Source organism: Salvia hispanica, chromosome 6 (genome assembly GCF_023119035.1).
Source record: "Salvia hispanica cultivar TCC Black 2014 chromosome 6, UniMelb_Shisp_WGS_1.0, whole genome shotgun sequence".
NCBI lineage: Eukaryota > Viridiplantae > Streptophyta > Magnoliopsida > Lamiales > Lamiaceae > Salvia > Salvia hispanica.
The window spans coordinates 22,686,980-22,698,209 of record NC_062970.1 but is presented as its reverse complement, the minus strand read 5'-3'; the positions used below and the strand labels follow the sequence as shown (position 1 = coordinate 22,698,209).

At 35.5% G+C, this 11,230-nt stretch overlaps 1 protein-coding gene across 1 annotated transcript; it reads right to left on the bottom strand.

Moving 5' to 3' along the window:
* Nucleotides 1-2,040: 2,040 nt before the first annotated feature.
* On the bottom strand, nt 2,041-3,564 carry LOC125191781 (transcription factor RADIALIS-like). Its single transcript, XM_048089194.1, has 3 exons — nt 3,542-3,564; nt 2,701-2,958; nt 2,041-2,152 (listed from the first exon to the last, which is right to left on the bottom strand). The coding sequence occupies exons 2-3, from the start codon at nt 2,947-2,949 to the stop codon at nt 2,144-2,146; spliced, it is 258 nt and encodes an 85-aa protein (XP_047945151.1). The 5' UTR covers nt 2,950-2,958; nt 3,542-3,564; the 3' UTR covers nt 2,041-2,143.
* Nucleotides 3,565-11,230: the final 7,666 nt, after the last annotated feature.

Here is an 11,230-nt window from a genome sequence, read left to right as displayed (position 1 = left end):
GTTACAGATTTAGGATTGACAACCCTAATGTTAGTAATCAACGTTTGCATCGCATGAGCATAAGCTAGGTGACTCGTCCTATCAAAGTATTAACTGTGCTAGTGTATTGTAGTTGGAACTTGTATAACCATAACTATGAACGCACATCCCTGGAATTCCCTTATCTCTATACTTTTATCTCCGTGATTTATTTGCAATCGGTTGTTTATTGCTTCCAATTGTTTCTGTTTTCAAAAATTCAAAATCTTTCGGTTCTCCAGATAGTAATTGATTTTAGTAGAAGGTAGCCAGTCTGTGATTGTTTTCCTCATGATCGATATCCGGTACTGACCTTTAACTATACTATTTCTACTCTTTATACTTGTAGATATTTATAGTACTAATAAAAAATGCATCACTTAGGAGATGGTGTCGTAGTATGGAAGAGTGTAAAGCATAAATGCATTGCGGACTCTACCATGGAAGTTAAATATGTGGCCGTTACAGAGGCTGCAAAGGAAGTTGTATGGCTTAAGAACTTCTTTCTAGACTTAGGTGTGGTTTTGAATCGGCTCAAGAGCATCACCAGTTATTGTGATTATTTTGGTACTGTAGCAAACTCGAAAGAATTGAGAGCTCACAAAGCAAGAAAACACATAGAGTGGAAGTATCATACCAAAAGAGATATTGTGCAGAGAGAAGACATACAAGTGGTCAAAATTGCGTCAGAGAACAACCTGATAGATCCTTTCACGAAGGCGTTACCGGTCAAGCCGTTCGATCGCCATGTTGAATGATAGTGTAAAAACTCTTATTTTATTTTTCAAGGAATAAAACGGATTATTTTTGTCATAATGTTGTTATGTTTTACATAAAATGGTAGTTTTATTACATATTTAAATGTGTAAGAAACTTAATAAAGTCTAAGTCTTTGCTTTAGTAGACCGGTTGTGGGTGTTGTCCAGTTTAAGGTAACACGGGCAGTTCTGGACAAAGAAAAAGAAGAATTTCACAACCCAAATAGGATAAGACTACCTATCGCGAAAAGTTGCAATGTCATATTATTTCTAAGCCTTACTGAAATAAGATGACATTGGTGTGGTATAGCACTGAACGTATCTAACAGCTAGACACGTCTTTATGCTATCTACTGGAAGATGATGTCTTGATAAATAACTATTTCTTAATCTACATACATTAGCATTGAGCATACGACATTGATCATGCATTACTTTGACATATCAAATGGTGCGGGTTTTTCGCTACCCAATAATCCTAATATAGTGGTGATTAATATCATGCGGTACTAGGATTGCTATTATGTTGAATCGTGCGCGAGGTGAGTCTGGTTTGATAATGTCCTAAAGAGGAGCTCGAAACAAGGTTTTATTATTTGGAACCTAGCTAATTGGAATTTAATTATTCCATGAATAATAAATAAGTGTTTCTTGCTGAGTCCACTCTTGGAATAAATAAGAAGTTAATTAATTAAGTCCACACTAATTAATTAATGGACATTTATATCTTAAGCACGAGAAATAAACATTTAAATAAAGTGGAAACCCGGATTACTTGTAATTTCGGATTTGGATGGGCAATGCAATATTATTACTGTAGTAGCTGATAATGATATTTCAATATAAGCTTGTATTAAATTGTGTGTTTAATTTAAGTAATAAAGCAAATTGGGAGAGGCCACATCCAAACAGTCATAGATCCTTGACTGGGCTCAATATGTAACTTAATATAAATAGGAGAATAAAGGAGAGAAAGAAACACTCTAATTTGTGATTAAAATTTTCGTCCGTCTCTCCACTCTGTAGTGGACGAAATTTTTTGTCCTTTTCCTACTTCGTGAAGAATTTCTGTCTTCTTTATTTAAGTCCTATAAGATCCGTGATTTTGGAAAACAGTTTGAGAACCAATTAAAAGATCTGTGATCTAATATTGAAGATCTTCACGTGAAGAAGTAGCTAGCCATCTATGATTCATTGGAAAACCAAGAAAGTAAATGGCATGGCACATACAATTTTATTTATATGGACAACTTTTGTCCAACATATCTCCTACATGCTCCTTACATTACTGCAGCAATACATTAATAAAATTAAATTACATATATAATTGCTCCAATTAATATGTTGCCATCTTCCATTCCATGTCTTCAGGATTCCTGATATCAAATGTACTATGTTATTTAATATAACTATTCCGAAACCCAACAAGTAAAAGAAGCTAGTGACAATGGAGAACTAAGTGTAAATTGCATGCACTGTATTAATTATTAATGCAAAAAGTCAAATATAAATCAAGCACATGTCTGTCACAAAACATTACTAAAAACAACGAACTTGCTGAAATTATTTAATATTATTAAATAAAAATAGATTCAACTTTGCACGTGTATACATTGAATCGGAACTACGAAAATCCAATTCCAAGATTTTAGATTAATTGAATGGGAACTACGAAAACTACGTACTATAGAGGGGGAACTTTAAAAAAAGGCTCCTTTTGTGAATGTAACTATTTGCAAGATATCTTTATTGTTACGCCTACATACGTTATTTACGAAAGTGCATGTATAAATTTAAAAAGGTTATGTGCTTGTGTTAGAAACGAGACATATGAAATCACCAACCAAATTCATTAATTACCAATGATGGAGATTACACATTTCACTCTAATTCTATATACCAATGTGGCCATAGTAACACATACCATAAATTTTGTTGATCTAGTGGTGCGGTACTTGGGAAACGGGACCTTCCCGCTGTCAATGTATTTGATATCCTCAATGAGGATGTCGTAATGCCTCTTCACCTCCTCTGGCATCCGCCCCCCAACAGCCCGGGCAACGTTAACCCAACGGTTAGGGGTATCTTGGTCAAAAACAGCCAGCGCCTTCTCGAATGCCTTGTTTTCTTGGGCAGACCATTTGGGTGAGTGCGAGGCTGAGGTCGATGCCATGGAATGTTACTATGAAAGAAACAAGGACGGTTAATGAGGTCAAGTTTAGTGTTTATTTATAAGCTTCATATGGTGAGGGGGCTTGATACAGCTGGCCTTCAAATTAACTTGCAAAATCTTGAAGAAATTTAGTGATTTGTGTAGTTAAGAACCACAAATGAAGGGAGACAAAAATACTATGACTACCTTCAAGAATCTGCATAAAGAGAATGTCATCCCATTCAATTCATTTTTCCTAGCTTTGGTCACAAGAGTATACGCTATACATTTTCTTACAAACATGAGGCATCATATACTTGAATTTCAATAAACTCATACAAAATGTGGAATCTATGCATAGTAGTCCATCATCCATACAATTTGTTTGTTTACTTGCATTTCGCTTATTTTCCACATAATCCCACTTGCCAAAATATCTACTCCCTCAAACACACAACAACTGGAAAAAAAAACAAGATCAAATTATGCCTGGCCTTATCGAAAGACAAACTTCGTCAAGATTTCAAGAAGAAGAGATAGAGAGGGAAAAATGCTTGGCCTTATCGAAAACATTGTGATGGTCTAAACCGTTACCAACTAGTACAAGAGTTACCTCAAAATGGCATGTTCTTATCAGAAAACATTGGTCAAAAACCTGTGCAGAAATTTACCATATATATATATGAATTATTGAAGCACTTATACAATTCTTTTATTTACTTTGCTTTGTTAACATAGCTCCAAGAAATCCACAGCTGTGTTAGCCAAGTTCAGTACAATGATTGTGTTAGTTTTGTAGCCCAGAAATGGTTAAACAAGGCACATCAGTATGGAGCCTGCATCCAAATTTTCCCTATTTTTTCGAAAAAAAAAGGGCTTACTTCTGTGATGTTTATACTGCCATGCATTTTGTTTTATTCAATTTCACCTTGGAGGGGCCTCAATTTCTTCCCTAAATCTTCCAAAACATCCATACATATTGTTACGTCGCATATTTTCTACCACACTAAAGAATCATACACATGATAAAAATCAGAACTTGAATCATACGTTGCAATCTCGGATAATATTTCAAGCACTAAATGTAACACCCCGAATTTTCGAACCCTAATTTTAGAGCCCTAGAATTTATTTTTGATGCCGTGGAAGATGTGAATTATTTGATAAGTGAATTTATTACATGAGTTTATTTGATTGAGAAGTTTGAAAAGTCAAATTTGTTGACTATTATGATGTGGCATATGTGATTAATTAATTTATGAGATGAATTATTTGATTAAGGGTGAGTGAGAATATTAGAGAAAATTTCCAAAAATACTAGCCACTATTATTTTGTGATTTTCGAAAATCACATGTAGAAGGAAAGGAGTTATTTTATTTGACTTCTTATTTGATTTCTTTCCATACCTAGAATTTAAATATTCTACCAAATCTTTCCATAGCTCAAAAGATTATGTCATATATTATTTTAGTTAATAAAGAAATCCAATTCCTTATATATCAAGCAAAGTACACGCCTCTTTTTAATTCCAAGATTTGGGAGAATTCTTTTATTTTTTTTATTTTGCTCCGTGATATTTATTCTACTCCGGAAAAATACCAAACGAAATCTTGGCTAATTAGAAGCCATAATTTTCGAAAATCCCATGCTTTGTGCCCTATTCTATTTTTGTTAATTCTTCTTCCCTACTCCATAATATTTATTTATTTAATTGTGGAGAATAGAATCTTACCAAATATTCTAAAGATCTTATTGGACTCTATAAATAAGAGCCAAGACCCCAACCCTAGTTCATTATTTTCGCCCCCCTCATATTTTCGTCCCCCTCTCTTCTTCTTCATACTCTCTCAATTTTCTTCCACTTTACTCCATAAATCCTTCATCTTTTGAGAAGAAATCGAAGTTTAATCCGAGGATATTGAAGAACCAAGTCTCTACCTTATTTCTACCGATTGATTTTCTCTAAAAAGGTATTTTTGCTTAAGAGTTATGTTGTTCTTCTTCTACCCCTTCTTTTCTTTTTCTTCCAACCGATTTAATCGGTGTTCTTGAACCTTCATGCATATTAATTGAGTGAAAAAGGGATAAGAAGGGATATGGGAACATGTGTGTGTGTGTGTGTGTGTGCCGAGAGTGTGTGAGGTGTGTGTGCCGTGTGTGTGTGTTATGCGTGTGAGTGTGTGTTGTGTAGTGTGTGCTTGATGGCTAAATACTTTTGTATGACATATGATGATAGATCTAGGGTTGAGATGCTAAGAAATATATGTAAGCTAAGCGTGACTTGAAATTAGTAATTTATGATGAGTGTGACTTAGAATTATAAGTTATGAAGATTAAGGTGAATCGATGGGAAAGAGGGAAGTAACGAGACATGCATAAGTTAAGAGTCATAATTGAACCTAATTTGTGAATATGTGCCTATGTGAATTTAAAGGTGAAACCTCGGTTGCGAAGCCAGATAACGGAAAAGCGAAACTACTTGAAATCTAAGCAGTCGAGGTGGGCTTTACTCTCAAAAACTCTCTTTTATTTAGTCAAAGATAATTATCGGAGCTATAAGGGTGGTTTAACTGTTATGCCATGCCTATGTTCTGTTTTATTGTGAGATTGTGTGCCTGATGCCTAGTTTGTGAGTTCGCTCCATTGGGCTATAGGGCTATGGATATGATATACGAATTCGGGTCTGAGTATGGGCCGCAAACCCTACCAGGCTGTGTACACGAGGGGATCGGGAGCCGTCCTAGCTAGTCGGCCGGTCTCGTGGGCGAAAAGCGTGGCCACGCTTTCGTCGCACCATGGAAAGATTGCGATATGTGGATGTGGAATTTGATGAGGAAATGGGGAGTTATTTTGATTGGCCAATCTATGAAAATATTTTGTGATACTCGATGATATTTTATTTTGATAAATTGTAAAACTCGAGTTCACTTGGTAAGGGTGGCATAACTTGTAAAATGTTTTGGCAACGAGTTCACTGAGTATTTCAAAATACTCAGCCCTGCATGTGTTTTCCTTATGTGCAGGTTGAACGATGACGAGCGGTGGCGGGTGTTGAGCATGATAATTAATTAAGATGGATATATGAAACATCAAGCGTAGTTGTGTCTTCATACATAGCTATTCTTTCTCTTGGTCGTTTTCCGCTGAGTTTGATACACTTATGCTTATTTCGGATAGGTTGCACTCTTCTTTCGAGTCAGAGGCTTTAGACTATCTTGTGGTTTTATCTTGGAAAACTATGTCATACTCTTGACATTGTTGAACGTCATTTATTACACCTTCCTTTTTATTCGAGTTTCGAGGTTAAGTTATTGCTTTAAACACTCTGATAGTTCTTTCAAATCTTTTGGTCAACACTCTTTAATTGAAACCCTAGCCTTCATTCATTTCTGTGAGTCCGTTTTGGTAGCAGTCGCCGCATTTATTGTACCCTAGGAAAGCGGGTTGTTACACTAAACGGTCTATGGATGTGCAAGTTGAATTTGTATGTTTTCGATAACCTCTGTCAGCTCGGAATTTTCCGAGCACGGAACTACACTGAAAAATTAGCTTTGCGAGCACCATATAATACTCGGAAAATCTCCGCAACCAGTTACAAGCATAAAATTTGTGACTATATTGCGAGCACCATATTATGCTCGGAATATCAATAATTTTGTTATTTATTTTTCAAATTAAAATTAGGGTATATTTTTTAAAATTATAACGAAAAGAATTTAGAGAATAACATAACTAAAAAATAACATAAAACTTCATAATAGTAGTATTGTTTTATAGTCTATTCTTCACTCTCTTCAACCGCTCTAGTAACTTCGTTGTTTGTTTCTCTGACTCTGCACGTACTTTTGCGATTTCTGGATGTATATCATCATTTGATCATGCATCGCTTGTACCCGTTGCTTGACATGCTCGTCGACCTGAACAACACTAGCTTCAAAAAAATCTCTATTTACTAGCGGACAATATCGCTTCTAATAATCATAATTATAGCCCCCGTGTTTTATTCCTCATGGCTTCTAAACGTTAAGTAACGTGGAAGAATATTTTATGTGGAATTATATGTCAGTTCTTGATGTGTTGGATAATTAATGAATGTACATTATGTATGATCAACGTTGATTGGATCATATTCATATTGAGTTCTAAAGGTATGCTAGGTGTAGCATAGTATGTTTTGTTTGATTGATCAAAGGATTTTAGTGTTTGGCACAACACCAAGTCACTAAATATTATTTGCACGAAAGTTAAACTCGCGAAAAAAACACAAAAGAAATAAAAGAATTTTATTGTAAATTCTTTTTGGGCCTACCAAAATAAAAAAGGATAAGAGTCTTCTTTTAGGCTTAATTTACAAAAGAACTTATGCCCAAACCAATAATAATCAAAGTCCAATTAATTCAAATTACATGGCTGTGGGCCTAACAGATTTAAAAAAGTGAAATAAAATATTAGGCTAAATTTCTTAATCTAGCTACATTATATTTGAGCTCAAATAATCGAGATCCTTGTGAGCCCAATCCTTCCTCAATTTTCTTCAACGAATTTGTTCCATAGAAATTTGCCTGCTCAACTTCTACCTTACTTTTTAACATACTCCCACTCCTCTGCAAGATAGAATCCTTAAATTATACACAGCTAATCACATTAATGCAGTTTAGAAGTAATTCACCAATTAAAACAATTTTAATCACAAAAGGAAATCCATCAAATACTATGAGGTAAACTCTCCCCCCGCCCCCAATCATACCAATCATGGTTTCATCATGGTAGAAGTTGTTCGATAGGAATAATATCACTATAACAAAAAAAAAAAATGTTTTTGGACTTTTTTAATGCAATTAAGAACACTCATTTGTGTTTCTATATGTACCAATAATGCTTAACATCCTTATTATTGGTGTTCTAACTTATATTGGAAGACGCAATTAGAATCATCTTTAAAAAACAATAGATTAATTTAATTTGTCCTTAATATAGGTACGTTTTCTTTTGCATCCAAAATTGTTGTTATTTTTAAAATTTTCCAATGCAAGTAATTGATGCACTATTTTTTAGCACTAAAACTACTTGCAAGTATGTGCAAGCACTGTGGTCGACCTTTCCGTCATTCTACTGTTATTTGGCAGGTTATTCATCACCTGCATACGTTCGTGCTGGCCAGCAAGATCAGCCCGATACACTGGAGGGGTTGCTCGACGTCGGTGCATTTCATGCCCTCTTCTCCCAGACAGCGTGTTCTGTGTTCACTCATGGTCCTATGGCATCCACCCGATGCTCCTTGGGTGAATCTGAATACAGATGGTGCCTTCTCTTCGGCGACATTGGAGGCGGGGGAGGGGAGGACTTGTTCGTGGTATTGATGGAGGCCTTCTGCGGGCCTTCTGTTCTCCAGTGGATGCATCGTCAAGCTTTGAGGCGGAGCTTATGGCTCTTATTCGAGGTTTGGAGATGACCATGGAGTTTTCTACACACATCTGGATAGAGCTTGACTTAGCTGCTCAGGTTACATTATTGTCATCTGGACAGCCTGGTTCTGCGGATTTTAGACATCATATGGCTTTGATCCGTAGGATGACTTCTCAGCGGCAGGTTCGATTCTCACACATCTATTTAGTCTCTGTGCCTCGATACCTGAAGGCGCTTGTTAGGATGGACCAACTGGGATATCCTAACTTCCGTTTCCGACGCAGAGATTTGGATTGATTATGACTTTTTGATAGTTCTACTTACACTTCCTTTTGTTCATTTGGTTACTAGTTTAGTTTTGATAGCATGGAGCATCCCGACTTGTGGGAGCTTCAATCTATTTCTCTTTCATGTTCTTGCTTTAGTTACTAGTCACTTTTGGGCTAAGATCATGTTTTGGAACGTTATATTTTGATTTATTCACGGTTGGGGTCTGCCTAAACCCCCCGCCCACTATGGGTGTTTTTTATTTAGAGATTGCTATCACAGATTGGCTATCCAAGACTAGGCTTCTTATACTATTTGGAGATACGATTTTGGTTGGTTTTGGATGCTGAAAAATAGTAAATCAACAGAAAGCAAGTAAACAATTGCGAATAAAACACAGATATAAGATATATGAGACAAGCTAGGGACTGGTTTCACAGTTATGGTATATACAAGTTACAACTACAACACTCTAGCGCAGTTCATGCGACACAAAGTAGGTTTCAGACAAAGGTCGTCAATCTTAGATTAGGAACTCCGAAAAGGAAAAAAGACATAAGTTTTTGTCACTCTCAGTTAAAAGTACCGTTTTAAGGGGAATTAATTGCAGTGTTAACAAAGTTCTTCTAACACGCAAATCCTCTCTTGATCTTTGCAAGTCAATAAATCACAGCTCACTCAAACATGAATCCTCTACCTAGAAATAAAACAAGCAATGAACAAAATAAATATTAAATAAGAATTGTATAAACCAAAGTCGTTACTAACATATCCCTGGAATTTTATAGATTTAGCTACTCATAGACAAATAATCTAAACCCATAGTTTGTAGGGAAAACCTTGAAAAAATAAAAATTATGAAGATAAAATCCTAAGGATGAATCTCGTAGTCTTGATCTTCTCTTGAATCCAGGTTTCAAACTCCAAGTATGGTGGAAAACAATGATGAACAGTGGAAGAATCTCTCTAATATAATTCTCTAATGTAAAATGATGCAAAAGGCTCCTTTGATGAAGCTTGAGGGGGTATTTATAGCCATGGGGTCATGCATCATGATATGATAAATCTTCTATCCCAATTAGGAAAGTCTTGGAGAGAAATTAGGTACATTAATGCGCCACACTTTCCTAGCGGGCCGCTGGGTGATTCCTAGCGGTCGATGCGGAGACTTCCAGAACTCTCTAGACTCTAGTGAGCGGTCGATGACCACAATCCGACGGTCATTGGATGTGCTTCTCTTTTAAGAAATTTTTTTCGAAATGGGCCGCTGCAGGGTTAGCGGTCAATGAGTGCTGACGGGCGCTGATTAAGGTCCAGCGAACCCCTGGCTGGCTCAAATGCTCAAGATTCAAGCTTCGACTTTTAGTTATCTTTTTAGGCTCTATTTTGCACATTTCTCACAAAACTTCGACGACACTGAACCGGCTAGGAAGAACCGCGAGCAACGGTGTTCTGGCCATGATTTTGAAACCAAGAGATAGATCAAAGGCTTCGGTCATTGGAGCCTACGACGGTGGGATTGGCCAACAAGTGTGGAATACCTGTTACCGTAAGGTTTAGTTTTCCATAGGGCTAGGTTGTATTTAATCAACTTAGCTATGCGAGTAGACTACAATTATCTGTTGTGTTTCATTCAATGGTGTTTTGATATTTCATGTTCATTTACAAAGTTGCAGTGAGAAGTATGAAACTAATGACGAAATATAATGTTATGAAGTACATGATTCATAATTTTTAATGTACAGGAAATAATGTACGCGTAATGTCTAATTATATATAGTCCAAATGGTAAATAATGTACGTTTAGATAATAATGTTTAGGCTAAGTAGAACTAAATAATTTACTCCAAGTGGCCTTTTATGTATACCAGTGTTAACCCATGTGTGATGCACGACGGAATATTTTTTCCGTTATACAGTTTTGAATTGTTAATTGATTAATTAAAATTAGAAACAATATAACTATATAAGATTTAAAAATAGTAAAATGTACTACTATAGTAATGACAATTCAATACCTAAAAACATAAATTCATTTCACACCTAAAAACATAAAATTAAACATATTTAAAATGGAATCAAGAAAAAACACAATTATTTGGGAAGCGAAGTGAGTATATCACACTTTTGACAAAATAACTATATTCGAGAATCAGGAATTGCATGTTTCGAGTTAAGGATGTTACTACAATTTTTCCCTCTCTATAAATTGTTAGAAATATTGGAATAAAATTCTGAAACCATAACACGCGGTACTCTAACTAATGCAATCAAAGAAACAAAACAATGAAAAATATAAAATAAACCGAACTATAAGTCTTGTAGAGAAAAATGATCTTTCCGCAAGACAAATTACATCATGGTTCCTCATGGATTAACGTATTATCCCTAGAGATGAAACAACTTCCTCCTAATGTATATAACATCTCAAATCCGCTAGACACTGATGAACTTGATGGGGCTCCAAAAATCTGAAGGGACTGGCAGCCGAAGCGTGTGATAAATTTCATTTCAAATAAATCAGATAATCAAGATCTATTTAGTCGATTATTTTTAGACAAATTCTATTCGCCCAATTATCACATGTATCATGCTCATAACTCAAATAAATCATGCTTTAAATTAATT

What these genes read in the sequence shown, in the direction of transcription:
- LOC125191781 (XM_048089194.1), bottom strand. Translation starts at nt 2,949, where the DNA reads ATGGCATCGACCTCAGCCTCGCACTCACCCAAATGGTCTGCCCAAGAA.